General features: G+C 40.6%; 1 protein-coding gene across 2 annotated transcripts in view; it reads right to left on the bottom strand.

The window, feature by feature from the left end:
* LOC148013447 (DEAD-box ATP-dependent RNA helicase 26-like) overlaps positions 1 to 15,518 on the bottom strand; it is a 63,170-nt gene that overhangs the window by 17,356 nt on the left and 30,296 nt on the right. For both annotated transcript variants that reach the window (XM_087667817.1, XM_087667818.1), the window contains exon 9: positions 14,806 to 14,988. In XM_087667817.1, coding sequence (XP_087523943.1) covers positions 14,806 to 14,988 — 183 coding nt within the window. The remainder of the gene's footprint in view (positions 1 to 14,805; positions 14,989 to 15,518) is intronic.

The raw sequence follows: 15,518 nt of genomic DNA, 5'->3' as shown, positions 1-15,518 counted from the left end.
CAACACTGTATCAACAACATCCCCGAAATTTCTTGTCCCACATTTGTTCAAAACAATCTATCAGTGACTGTAATTGCAATACATGTGCCAATGTCTTCAAAAACATAAAAGCCCCAAAATTTCTTATGAATATGCCCATAAATTTGCATCAACCGTGTCCCAAACACATATCCAGAATTATGTGCCTACCTAGGCAGAAGCCCCCTTTTCCAGAGATAAATCTGGAATTAAAAATTTTTTGAAGAAACAAATTACCTTTGCCACAAGATATAGGGCAACTGCAGTCGTGTGCAAGTGTGGCGTGGGCAGGTAACAGGCGCAGACACAAGTTTAGATCTAAGCGGCATTTCCAGATGAGCTGGCGGACACAAGCAACGCTCCAGGTGGACGTGGCACAAGGGCGGACAGGAGGCGTCAAGCGCCTTAGGACTAGGCGACAGGAGCAGGAGGAGCTCCCAGGGCCAGAACAAGACTATCGCAAGGCAAAATGCTGGCGACTGCTGATGTGGCGAGTTGGTGGTGTAGGACGCAGTGTTGCAGGAGAGGCTCAAGGGCGCAACACAGGTGCTGAAGGCAGAGATGGCCTGGCAGGAGCAGGACAGCCTGCATGTGCTGGTGATTGCTGTGGTAACCTAGAAGTCTGTTGTGTTAGGAGGCAGAGCTAGACTGAGCAAGAAGCTCCCCGGAGGCTGAGCGGAGCTAAGGAGAACCTGAGCTGAGCTGAGTTGAGCCAATGCTCTGATACCAAATGTGAGATCGAGACAGCATCGAAGCTCAGCACAAAAATCAGTAGACAGTGTGGGAGTGAAGCACGACACCCAATGCAATAGATTGAAAGAGTGTAAACTGAAAGTACAAAGTATAACCCTTAAGCCTTAGGGTTGTAAGGGGTGTTCACACCCGAACACGATAAGTGCCACTAAGTGTGTGACATAAGCACACACGAAATAAGACAAAAAGTCTGGAGGAAAAAACCTCTCATACCGAGAGTAAAAGTACCCCAGTGTCCTACTGATCACCGACACTCCTATGTGAGCGTAGGCGCAAGTGAGGCGTAAGTGAGACAACCCAATACTAAGTTCTATTGATTTTATACTTTGTCATACGCTTTCATTTATGTTTCTACATTAGGATATTTCTTCACAGATCTTCCGGCCTTTAAAGCAATAGTTGCCCTAAAAGTGACCAAGAAAAGTGATCAACATACATTTTCGAAAATAACATGCATTTTTTTATAACCTAGACATGCTCCCAACATCTTCATTATCAACCTTATTCTTGGTGAAAACCAAGTACACTAAAAGGTGATTTTTCATTACTTTAGTAATGGTAAACCGATACACCAGGAACAAATTTCCCTTTAATTTACACCCAAGGTTTGGTGTTACATTAATGAATGTATCCTATTGGGAATAGCACGAGAGATGGCCGTCCGGGGGCTTTGGATGCCCATACCAGGTTAGGGAGCTTAGGAAGCAAGTGAGTTATAAATTAGTATAACTCACCAAGAATTGACGGCTGGCAAGAGAGATACGTTGGAATTCTCCAGCATCTTCCTAAGCATGGCTGGGTGGCGAATTCTGAGTTCTCGTACTTCCTTCTAGGGGGAAAGAGAGGGGGGGGGATCTGGTCTGCACAAAGACAATCCTGTAATACTCAGTCCCAATCCCGTAATACTGGTATCAGAGCATTTTGCGACCTGGAGAGCCATTCGCGGGGGGGATCTGGTCTGCACAAAGACAATCCTGTAATACTCAGTCCCAATCCCGTAATACTGGTATCAGAGCATTTTGCGACCTGGAGAGCCATTCGCGACCTGGAGACAAGTGAATTATTTGCGATTGGAGACAGGCGTCATTGCTAAGGGCCACTCGCGATTTGAAGACGGGCGACGTGGCTAGTGTCTGGTGGTCCAAGTGACCCTGTGATTCGTCAAGGCCGTCGCCCAAGTTCAAGTGACCCCGTAATACACGTGGCCTGTGACGTCCACCCCTTCCGCCGTAAATTTTCTCCTCTTTGGGTTGCAGGCGACATAATACATTCAGGACCGCATCCAACGTGACAGGGCAGCCCAGCTTTCCTGCTCGACAAGAAAGCACGAAAACTCCACCTCATCTTCCACGGCCCGTTTATTGTCACACTGCTTGACAAAAATCAGGCGGACGAAATACAAGGAAGTGTCCACCCTTACTTTCCAAATTTCTTACAATTTCTTTCCAATTCCAATTCCAGTGTATAGATGGAGGGGAAAGAGAGAGAGGGGATAACGAGGGGGTAATGGAAGGCTCTACTTCCGAGGACCGCCCTATGGTGGATCCCCATGAAAGTGAAATGCAAGAAGAACCCTGGGAAGAATTTTTTGCTACACGAGAGCAATTTGATGATCTAACTGCTCGTGTGCAAGCATAGGGGGTTCAAATGGAGTTGCTAACTCAAGCACTCACCGAAATAAAATCCCAATTAGCCTTATGACTAGAAAGGGATAAAGATAAAGTAGAGACCTCAGATATTCCATCTTCATCGAAAGATGTAGATGTGACTATGCGAGACCCAAGGGAACCCCACCAAAAGCTGAGGGATAACCCAGTGTTAAAAGCTATGAAACTCCCTCAGTTTCATGGGGAGGAAAAAGATAGAAACAAAGACACTTTTCCTCCAAAAATGGGAGGATTTACACAAATTAAAGAATACTCCACCACATCTCCAAGCGCTGGAAGCTAGTTTAACCTTGGGACCGAAAGCATATAAATGGTGGAGAACTTTAAAAGAGGCAAATAAAATACCTGAAACTTGGGCTCAATTTGAATCGGTCTTTCTGAAAGAATTCCTTCCTGAGAATGAAATGGAAAGAAATTGGGAAGATTGGGATTTTGTCAGACAAAAGGGAAGACCTTTGCTGATATATCTCGAGGAGTACGTGCGATAATCCTCGAATTGGAAGGAATAGATGAATTTCAAAAGACAAGAGGATTCATAAGGGGACTAGATAAGCCCTGTAAAAAGAAAGTGAAAAGGAGTTCACCCAAGACGCTTGAAGAGGCAATTAAATTTGCATTAATCAATGAAGATATACACGTCCAGGTACACTCACTAGTCTCACCGACACGGACTAAGGAATTTGAGACCTCAAAATTTATAGGTAAATCCAAAAGGAAATGCCATTCCTTAAGGGTAAGAAACAACCCTTTGAAAAGAAACAATATGTACGGCCGAAGCTAAGTCAAGATGACTTTGATAAGGCCAAAAAAGAAAGGTTGTGTTTTAATTGCCTATCTCCTAACCACGCTGCTTGGAATTGCCCTCAAAGGAAAAAGGGGAAAGATAAAGAAAAGGATAAGGACAAGGGCAAGGGAAAAGAGAAACAAATCCATGTAGTACAGACCCTCGAATTAAAGGGGCATGAAAAGTATAAATCTTTAAAGGTCTTACACGAGGATGTCCAACACAGGTGTTATATGTCAACTTCTATGTGGCAACCTACCTTCGGGCCACATGATTTAGTTAGAGTGCATGGATCGATAGGTGGGAAGAGGGTTAGAGTTATGATTGATGACTCTGCCACCCACAATTTCATAAGTTATACACTTGTCAAAAAGTTGAAACTTCCCTAACAAAAGAGTGAGCATCAATATGTTGTTCGTATGATGCGAGGTCAGGATAATAAAATATGGGATACAATGATATCCAATTTGGAAGTCGAGATCCAAGGATATAAAGATAAGCTTGATTTCCAAATTATGAATATGGAAAGGGCCGATATCACTTTAGGGAGGGAGTGGCTATGGGGATTGGAACCATCCTTAAAGCGTAGTTATCATCATAATACACTGGAATTTGAAAGGGATGGTAAGACTTTTGTGATTCAAGGTAAACATGAAGTATCTGATAACCCTTTGATGTGTTTCCTTGAAGAATAAAAGTTGATGAAGAAGGAAGCTTGTGAGGTATATATATTATGGTCCCTCCTTGTACGAGACACTTTTACTTCTTGTAATATAAAGTAGCAATTTTCTTATGTTTGTGAGGGATGGTAAGACTTTTGTGATTCAAGGTGAACATGAAGTATCCGATAACCCTTTGATGTGTTCCCTTGAAGTACAAAAGTTGATGAAGAAGGAAGCTTGTGAGGTATACATGTTATGGTCCCTCCTTGTACAGGACACTTTTACTTCTTGTAATATAAAGCAGCAATTTTCTTATGTTTGTGAGTTGAATGTAAATAATGAATTAAGTGGTTTGTTAGATGAATTTAAAGATGTGTTTCCATCTGACTTACCTAGTGGCCTTCCACCAGATAGGGGTGATGTAAATCATCCAATTGACATAGATAGGGATACACGCCCTTTTTCTAAACCACCTTACAGGCTAAGTGAAACACAACACCAAGAAGTTGAAAGACAAATCAAGGATTACCTTGATAAGAGGTTTATACAACCCAACAATTCACCTTGGGCTTCGCCAATTTTATTGGTGAAGAAAAAAAATGGTTCTATGTGACTTTGTGTTAATTATAGAGCACTTAATAAGATAACGGTGAAGAATAAATTTCCTATGCCCAGAATGGAAGATCTTTTTTATCAATTACAAGGGGCAAAATTCTTCACAAAGATTGACTTAAGATCAAGCTACAACAAGTAAGAATTAAGGCCCAGGATATTCCTAAGATGGCATTTCATACTAGATACGGATACTATGATTTTTTGGTGATGCCTTTTGGCCTCACAAATGCACCAGCTACATTTATGAATTCGATGAATAATGTGTTACGACTCTATCTAGGACGCTTTGTAGTAGTCTTTTTGGATGATATCTTGATCTTTAGTAAGTCAAGAGAAGAACATTTGGAACACTTACGGTTAGTATTCCAATTGTTAAGAACCCATTCCCTTTATGCAAAGAAAACTAAATGCACCAGCTACATTTATGAAGCCAATGAATAATGTGTTACGACTCTATCTAGGACACTTTGTAGTAGTCTTTTTGGATTATATCTTGATCTTTAGTAAGTCAAGAGAAGAACATTTGAAACACTTATGGTTAGTATTCCAATTGTTAAAAACCCATTCCCTTTATGCGAAGAAAACTAAATGTGAATTCTTCGTACAAGAGGTTAGTATTCCAATTGTTAAAAACCCATTCCCTTTATGCGAAGAAAACTAAACGTGAATTCTTCGTACAAGAGGTCAAATATTTGGGGCATATTATCTCAAAAGAGGAAATCAAGATGGATCCAAAAAAAGTAAGGGCAATTATTGAATGGCCATCTCCAAGGAACCTGAAAGAGTTGCAGATCTTTCTAGGTTTATATTGATTTTATCGTAGATTCATTCAAGATTATACCATGATAGCTGTTCCAATGATAGACCAACTTAAAGGGAAAGGGAAGAGCTTTAATTGGGGAACAGACCAAAATGAAAGTTTTGAAAAACTCAAGATAGCTATTGCTACAGCTCCAGTACTATTAATTGTGGATCCCAATAAACCATTCGTGGTTGAAGCTAATGCCAGTGACAAGGCAGTAGGCGCGGTCTTATTACAAGAGGGTCAACCCTTACAAGAGAGTCAACCGGTTGCTTTTGAAAGCAAGAAATTAGACCGTACAAAATGGAATTATTCCGTTTATGAGAGAAAGCTATATGCAATAGTACATGCAATGAAGAAATGGAGACACTATCTGTATGGTGCCAAACTTTTGATCTTGTTGGATCATAAAAGCTTTAAGTGGCTTAATGACCAACCGGATCTACAAGGGCATAAAGCCAAATGGGCCGAACTCCTTCAAGAGTTCGACTATGAGATAAGGTATAGAAAAGGAAAGTATAATATAGTGGTCGATGCACTTAGCGGAATGCCCATCATAAATGAATTGGGTTTTACTCAATTCTCTTCCAATTTGCTTGAATGCTTAAAAGGGAAATGCCAGGTTGATCCAGCATATTCCAACATATGGGAAGCAATTGAAAATGGGGATCCAAATGAAAGGGCCTCCACTGAGGAAGGAACATTTAAGGATGTTCAACAAGGAAATGGAGCATCAAGGGTCGCTCAAATGGAATTCAAATGGAAGAATTTTACTATTGATAATGGTTATTTACTCTACAAGGGTAAGGTATGTGTCCCGAAAGATGAAGAAATAAAGTGTCAAACACTCTTTGAGTGTCATGGTACCCCTAGTGCGGGACATCCAAGAGTTAATAAGACTTATAGTCTTATTAAAAGGCAGTTCTATTGGCTTGGAATGAATAAGGATGTCCTTGACTATGTAGTCAAATGTAGTAAGTGCCACGTTAATAAAGCTGAAAGATTGAAAATGGAAGGACTTCTCCACCCATTAGAGATTCCTTCGGGAAAATGGGAGCGTATCTCCATGGACTTTATTGCCGCGTTACCCAGGACACAGAGGAGGCATGACTCTGTGTGGGTGACTGTGGATAGGTTAACCAAAATAGCTAGGTTTATTCCAACTTCTACTAATGTTAAAACACCAGAATTGGCTAGATTGTTTATAGAGAACATATACCAATTGTATGGCCTTTCGGCAAATATAGTTTCTGATCAAGATAGAAAATTTGATAGTCAATTTTGAATACTAAACTTAGCATAAGTACTGTGGAGCATCCGCAAACTAATGGGCAAATTGAAAGGGTTAACCAAATCCTTGAAGATATATTGAGAGCATATCTAAGTAAAAGGCAAACTAATTGGAAAGAGTATTTACCGATAGCAGAGTTTGCATATAATAGTGTCAAACACTCTTCCACTGAATATAGTCCATTTATGCTAATGTATGGGTTTCAGCCCAAAGCTCCTCATGCAATAGGACTGCATAAGGAAAGGGTTCAGGCAGTAAAGGATTTTTTGGAGGATATGAATAGTATGTTAAAATTTGCTCAAGAAGATATTAAGAAAGCTCAAGACCGAGCTAGAGCTTATGTAGATCCTTACCGAAGAGACATCTCCTTTGAAGAAGGGAAATTGGTCTATCTTAAAGTGCCTGGACAAACTAAAACTATGAAAACGGGACGATGTCCAAAGCTTTCACCCAGGTATTGTGGTCCTTTCACAATACTTAAGAGGGTGGGGAAACAGGCTTACAAGCTCCAACTACCTGCTAGTAGTAAAACACATTCAGTTTTCCATGTAAGCAAGCTAAGAAAGAAGCTGGGTGATATGGATAATCTAGTCTTAAATGATAAGATTGAGGAGCTATTCAATGACCAATCTATTCCGCATGAAACAGAAAGAATTTTAAATGTTCGTAATGACAAACAAGGCATACTATTTATCAAGAATGTCTGGTAAAATGGAGAGACTGTTCAGAAGAAAACTCAACATGGGAGTGAGTAAGCACTTTAAGAAAAAAGTTTCCCAATTTACAATTGGACCTTCCAAGTATCATTTTCAAGAACGAAACCGATTTTTAAGGGAAAGGAAATGTTACATTAATGAATGTAACTTATTGGGAATAGCACGAGAGATGACCATCCGGGGGCTTTGGGTGCCCGTATGGGGTTAGGGGAGCTTAGGAAGCAAGTGAGTTATAAACTAGTATAACTCACCAGGAATTGACGGCTGGCAAGAGAGAGACGTTGGGTTTCTCCAGCATCTTCCTTAAGCGTGGCTGGGTGGCGAATTGTGAGTTCTCGTACTTCCTTCCCCGGGGGGGGGGGGGGGGGGGGGGGGGGGGGGGGGGGGGGGGGGGGGGTTTTGGTCTGCACAAAGACAGTCCTGTAATACTCAGTCCCAGTCCCGTAATATTTGGGCCTTACCCTTATGCTGAATAGTAATCACTATAGCATGTGAATTAATCATTGCATGCACACGATGGCACCAAGGCATACTAAGCAAGACATCACAACCCTCAAGCTGTGCAATGAAAAACTCTTCATTGTCTTTATATCTGTGAGTGTGCAAGCAAAGCTTCCTAATGAGCAATGTGACAAAATCTGCATGGCCTCTACATGCCATAGCAACTTCTTCCATGGATCCCATCTCATCCTCTTTGATACCTAGACAAGCTACCATGTCTATGGAGATAAAGTTGGCTCACGCTCCATTATCAAAAAAGATTAGTGTGTGTTGATCTCTGATTTTGCCCCATGCTCTGTGTAACTCAATAGCATCATCATTGAGTTGATCACTAACAACATCAAGCACCAAACGAACTGACATTTTGGGCTTCTTTCCTTAATTCCCTATGGTATGCAATCGTTCACAAACAAAGCATTTATTTGCAGCCCTTCATTCCCTATGTTGTGCAGCTGTTTTTCAATCCTCTTCTTATTGTTTTAACTTCTTTTAAACTTGGTTTTCAGATCTGCCCTTTTTCTCAACCCTTGAAAACTTCTTATTCAACTTCTCATCCATGTCTTGGAAGCCCAAATCTTTCCCACCCAGCAAAGCATCACATGTACTAGTTATTTCTATGAGTTGTGACATGCTAGACACATTGGATTTAATGCAAAACTCCATGGTTCCTTTAGGCAGCCCACATACATACTTTTCCTCTTGCTCATGACGAGAAACTAGACAATAAGAAGTCATTGGCAGCAAAGCATCCCAAGACTTCTTATTATATTGTTCCAAATTCTTGCATTATGTTGCACCAAGCTTATTCCAAGCTGTCAAAATGTCCACCTCAAATGTACTAGTCAACCAATTACCATGTCGATGGTCCTACCTTGAATCAAAAGCAAAGACCACCACTGCAATAATGCATTCCCTTTCAAGAAAGTGGCTACCTTCAAAATCTCAAGATTCAGTGAAGTCTCCTACATAGGCTGCATCAAACTGCTAAATAAAAGTCAAAGCTTTCAAGCTATCTCATGCCCTACTAAAGGCCTCAAACTTCACTCCTTTTCCAACCTCATCATAGTCCTTTGGGAGTTGTGTTATTATACATTGGTTGTTGTAAAAAGGATGCATTTGTTGTATTTACATTTATGACCGATACTATGAGAAGCATTTGCATGACCAACACCCATTCCTTAAGCCCCATAAGCACTAGGGGATACACATACATTACCTTATGTGCCACTTTGTGCCTCAAACATCATGCCAATGCTACCATACACGAGATTATGCATACTACCAACCATACCCAGATACATTGGGCTTTGCACATCATGCATTGGTTACTGCATACCATAAGGAGTTGTACCATATATTCCCTATGCGATCCTTGACCCACCATAGCATGAAAAATAGTGCAACCACCAAAGTATCCTAGCTACCCCATACTTGCATGCATGTCATGCTATCCAAAACCCATTGGATTGGCACTACTGAGATGGCCTTGCATTTACATATCGAATTCCACTAGTACCAATTGCTTTTGCTCATTACTAGTATTTGGTGCATCTTTAGGCTACGGTGGTAGCTCTTTGGGAGCATCTTGCTGCCCCAATGCCTTTGAAGATGACATCTTCTTGCCCTTGCCCTTTTTAGGAGAGTTTAAAAATCTGTCAAACTATGAATCTTTGGCCAATTGAGCAAAGATATCGATTGTTGCCTTCAATCAGACATTAATTTGGTCATCATATTCTTCACCTCCTGGCTGGTCACGTCACAAGACTGTGACAACTATTACCTTTTTGTTGATTTCTTTATTACATATTTTATTTGATTTTTCTTTTTGGGAGGATCCCTCTTGAAATCTAAACGCCTCAGTTGAATGGCCAGTATGTGAAACTGACAGGAATGTCTAGTGAATCAAGACTGGACAGTTAAGGTCCAATATAAGTCTGGAAGAGACTGATGGCACTGTAGATTGACAAGCTTGGAAGAGACTTGTGGAAGTGTATATGGACAAGTGTGTTGAAGAACTAGCCTCGAAGAGACTAGTTCAAAGTGAAGATGGACAAATCTGCAAGAGATTAGTCCATGTGGGGTCATCAATGGAGATTCACTTTCAGTTGAGCTACATTACAAATTTGGATGTAGCCATAGTCTGCAAAGATGATCCGACGACTTGTGGGGATGCCATGGAAGCAACTCCTAAAATTTAGGGAGTTACTATTTTTGGACCCCAAAATCTGTTCGCGTCATTATCTTCGTTTTTGCACGAGGATCAATCCACTGGTCTGTGCCAAGGTCAAATTTTGATCAGAGGATGGAGAATTTTAGACCGGAAGGTTGGAATGGGAAATATCTTCCAGTGCTACCACTTGGCACAAATTTGTGCACTTACCTCTTTAAAGAGGGGCTGGCGTGCAGTTTTTTGATGGTTGGGGGCTCATTTGAGAAGGATTGCTGCAGATGGAGAGCCCTTGAGAGCTGCTCTACATTGTCTATGATGCACAGAGGGCTGAGCTTGCTTCCTACTCTCTCTCTCTCTCTCTCTCTCTCTCTCTCTCTCTCTCTCTCTCTCTCTCTCTCTCTCTCTCTCTCCCCCTGACAGTATGGTTATGCTGCAAAATCAAGGGCCTTTCTTCTGATTCAGGTACAGCTGTGTGGAATATGTTGTTTTTGCATGAGGCAAGAGCCTCTTTTCTCCAGGAACAAGAGCAGTTGTTTGCTCCCCACAAGCAGGAATAGGTGAGGGTGGTAACCTCACCAAGCAAGTGTCTGAAACAGCACTAAATTAGAACTGATTCTGGACTGTTCAGAGGGTATTTCAGAGCCCAATTGATGTCAGAATCAAGGGGCACTTGGCTCAGATGATGAGGACAGTACAGGGAACAATATGAGCTAAAAACAGGTTTCAGAACAGGTCTGAACCAGTAATTACAGTGGGCTGGACAGTGCAGGGAACAATATGAGCTGAAAACAGGTGTCAAAACAGGTCTGAACCAGTAATTACAGCAAACTGAAATGGTCAATTCTGCACTCCAACCAGAAGTTTCATACTTGGACAGAGTTTCCCCTCCTGGTCGGCTTGTTTTGGGCCAGTAATTGTACTGTTATGCTGCCAAATTTCACCCAGAATAGGTGAAAGACAGCCCATTGTATTTTCCCTCTTTTTTTAAAAAAATAAAGAAATACCGCAAGGAGCGCCTAACTTAGGGGCCAACAGGATGTCTGTGTTGCAACAGGATCATTCTAGCTTTCTGTATTTCTTCTTGATTCTGTGTCTTTAAGTTCAGGTAAAGTGGATGATTGTTAATTGGGTGAAAGCATCTATAAATTTTGATTGTACACTACCGCCCTTTTCAGTGAACAGGCCAGTTACAGGTCATTAGCATCTTGCGGCCTAGAAAGACAGACTTCTTGCTCAACCACCACATTTTCTCCTTGATGCCCATGTTGTAAGCTTATTCGAAGATTAGGCATTGCATTTTCCCCTTCAATACGTGCATTTTCAAAATGAGATTCATCATCACTAGTTGATTTCATCTCACTCTAAGAAGACATTATTGTTGTAAATGCTTAGTTGAACACAATTTCAACACTAGAACAAAGTTTTTAGCCTTCAATCAAGTGATGGTATCCCGGCAATGGAACCATGAAACCAACCTTCCTTCTCAAAGAATTATAGCAAATAATTAAAGCACATAAACCAAAGTGCACAATTTGTCACTTAATATTGGACAATGCACAGCTTGTTAGCTCCAAAATTGGTATCCCTCATAGTATTTCTTTATCTTTTCTAGCAAATGGATGAAATACACTAATATTCTTTAATCTCCTCCACTGATCCAAGTGCCTCTTGCTATTATAAATGACTAGCAAGTCTTCAAACCAATTTAACCCTATTTTCCTCAGGAATTGGCCTTCAATTGTGTTCTTTGGGTGACAAATTCAGCCCCAAATGTTCATTGGACAAAGGGCCACTTGAATCTCTTGAAATTGCCCCACATTTAGTGACTAAAATTCAAGTATTTACAATTTCTAAGCACGCTTCTCGAGGTGGCTATCAAACCCTAATATCTCCTTCACAATAGAGATTCATGTAACTCTCCACCTCCAATGGCTAAATCTGTTGGAAATTGCTAAGAAAAGATGAGAATAGGTTAGGAGATGAGCGAGAATGTTGTAGAGAGAGGAATTTTAGAGTTTCGTCATGACAATCTCTTCAAATCAGTTGCTGCCCTGTTTTTAAGGGCATTTGCTGCTATTGCATGCTGCTTGGGAAACCAAAATGGGCTGTCTCCAGCCTGAAATGCTGTCACCACCTGCCAAGCAGCCTTCCCAAGCTGCTGCCCACTACTATGACCTCTTTTGGGCAGGTTGCCAGCTCCTGAAGGTTCTCCTGCTAGCTGGAAATGGCCCCTCAACTGTTGCAGCAACAATGGCACTCTCTCTCTCTCTCTCTCTCTCTCTCTCTCTCTCTCTCTTTCTCTGCTTTGCTTGTAGAAGGCTGAAATGACTCTCTCTTAGCCTCTCACAACCTTCTCTCCAATTGCATGGGCAAGCTTTGCCAAGTGGCAACCTTCCAAATCCAATTTCCGATATTATCTAGCTTTATTAATTCTAACAATTGATTTAATAATTATTTATGGCTCAAAAAAATAACGACTAGTCAATGATTAAATTGGCTAGGCCAATTTATCATCGGAATAATCATGAGCACTCATTAGCCTCGGAACTGGCATTAATTAATTAATTACTACCAATTCCCTAATGTCACCACCAACACTTATGGCTAATTAAATGTTCTAGGCCAAATTTTGATACCAAGTACCACCTAGTACCTATTAGTTATAACTTATTATAACTTTTGTTTTTGGCACCAATAGATATCTCGAGGTCCTGAGTCCCACATTGTGAAATAATTAACCTACACCTCACATGTGCGAGTCACATTTGCACATTTGATTAACTCTTTAATCAAATGCTAAGCAAAGCATCAAAATTTCACGTCCTCATGACACCACATCCTCTTCAAAAGTATCTTAAGCTTGTATTGGTAACCATGCTGAGAAATTCTTGTGCAAAAAGCATGGCATCAATGCAAACCCAATACTCATGAAGGATGACCTAAGGCTTTACCCAAACATAGGCATTCAACATTTCTAAGACCGAAACACAAGTCCTTGAGAATAAGGTCTAGTCATTTCAGTTAAAAAGCAAGCATTCAGACATTCAAGCAAATGTAAGCAGCATCAACAATGGGAGAGCCATGGCGATGTGAAACTCGAGAAGTGTGCATGCATGAACCGCACAGTCAAATGCAAATCTTTTGGCATGCAATAGCTCATGTATTATGAATGCACTAGTTTACAAGCAAGAAGCATGCACTAGATGAACCTGGTGATCAAATAACACTCCCTCCACTCCAATCTCACCCACGTAGGGTCAAGCAGCTAGTGCTTTTGACAAGACAATGAAAGCATAAACAAGTGAAATGATTGTAAAGTAACAAGCCTAGCTGAAGTGAGAATAGAAGAATACATGAGAATGACAAATGTGGGAATGACTAGGGTTCTGTTATATAGGCCAACAATGGGAGAGGCCCTAGAGGCTTTGTACAAGTTTAAGGTTGGGCATAATAATTGAATCTGCCCATGGCAAGCACTTCTAAATTATATATCTAGGAATAAGGCTAAGATTTCCCAAATACAATTACTTGTAACGCTCACTATTTCTAAGACGTTTTTGAGAAGGGAACAATGAGAACGGAAAAATGAGCTAAGTAGAAATAAACCCTTGACTGTGTGAATTGGTTAGAGCACACAGCAGAAAAAGAGGTGACTATGGACAAAGACAAGATGATAGGCAGCACACAGTCTGTAACAGAAGATACCATCAAGCTGGAGCAGAGAAGACTTAGCATAGGAAAAGGACGAACAACAGACACACGTGGTGCAGATTTAGAACCCCCAAAGTGAGAAGGATCATCTCATATTTCAGAAGCAGCACACAAGAAGTTACTTGCTTCTGGTCTATTTGATAGAGACTGATGACAATCAAGATGATTGATTGTTAACAATTCATGGAAACAAGAGGTCATTAAACTGCTTGGAGGAGTCGCTAATTACAAACTGTTCAAATTGTATAAATCACCCAATATCTTGTCTGATATAGGACACATACTCTGCCATGTCTCTGTCCCATACCCCGAATTGGAAAACCTATTCCAGGATATCTTGCACCCACACTGATACAAAGATTAACACAATGGTCGTACAACTCCAAGAGATATGTATTCATTTACCATTTATCTTGGAAACATGCAGTAACATTGCTTTTGCCTTACTGCCAGCAGATTTTTAAAGAAGGCTTTTGATGAACCACCACTGTATCAAGGTTGTCTATTCCATGCATTTGTGATATTCTTTCAGCTGCTATCATACATGTGATCCATCACAGGTAATATTATCCACATTGAAGAGGTATTAAAGGCTTGACATAGAAAGATCTTTCTCAACGATGTGCCTCAATACCAATGTCAGGCTCTCTATGTTTAAGCATCAAAAGCCTACACAACAGCAACATAAACCGAACCACTGACCAAGATGTCAGTTGAGAGTCATGCCAAATCAAAGCATAAACCCAGAAGCAAGCATATGACCCACACACATATGTCTGGCTTCATTGTATATGTAGTTCCAAATATGAACAGATGTGGCACAAATGCAGCCATCCCCCATATACACATACTTCGAAATTGTTTAGCCTATCGTGTCATTCTAAACTTGAATGCAAGTTATTTAGACTCTAATTTGAGCTTTCAACAACACACATTAAGATGTAGGAACTTGCAACATATTTCTCAAGACTCTGAAAAGGCACTGCATACACTTAGATCATTTCATTTCATTCTTGTTTTAATCTCAACACTGCTGACTATACATGATCAGACAATTGACATTAAACAAACTTGACAAGGGAGAAAAAAACAGATGAACCAAAAAATGCACTTACTCTCTTTTCCATTTGTGAGCATATCTCTATTGCTGGAAGTTCTGAAATAGGGAGGTCTTTTAGTTTCTCAAGAAAAAAGGCTTCCCATGGAGCAAGCACCAATAATCCTTGACCATCCTTGCCTGCACGCCCTGTTCTTCCAAGCCTATGAATATATTGTTGCTTATCTGATGGTGCACCAACCTGAAAGCAGAGAAACAGGTTATAGATGGATACTGAAACAATAGAGAAGTAATACACCACAAACTAGTAGAAAAGTCTATGACATATTGTGAATGCAGCCTACACAAAAGCTCAAAGTTATTCTGTTATCCATTGTAGGACCATGTTCTAGGGCCTTTTTACAAGGCCTTTTGCATCGATGAATTTTGAATCCCCTATTGTCAGTTCCATAATTGTCCTTCATACACAAACACATGCAAAACGCTCATTCTCTCTTAAATATACCCACCTTCTTGATCTAGGAATGCATTCTGTTTTGACTCCTCTTAGAATCTTGTTGTGTTCCCAACTACCACCTTCATGCACACAAACACATGCAAAACTTCCATTTTTCTCTTAAGTATACCAACCTTCTTTATATAGGCATGCCTTTTGTTTCGAATCTTCTTAGAAGCTTGTTGAGTTCCAAATTACCAACCCCGTGTGAAGGCTATACTTCTTCAACATCATTTCAAGAATGGCTCATTGAGGGAAAGAATCTACTAATAGCC

Source organism: Lygodium microphyllum, chromosome 26 (assembly GCF_053477565.2).
Source record: "Lygodium microphyllum isolate KBCC chromosome 26, Lygodium_microphyllum_v1.1.10, whole genome shotgun sequence".
Taxonomy (NCBI): domain Eukaryota; kingdom Viridiplantae; phylum Streptophyta; class Polypodiopsida; order Schizaeales; family Lygodiaceae; genus Lygodium; species Lygodium microphyllum.
This window is presented reverse-complemented; position numbering and strand designations above follow the sequence as displayed.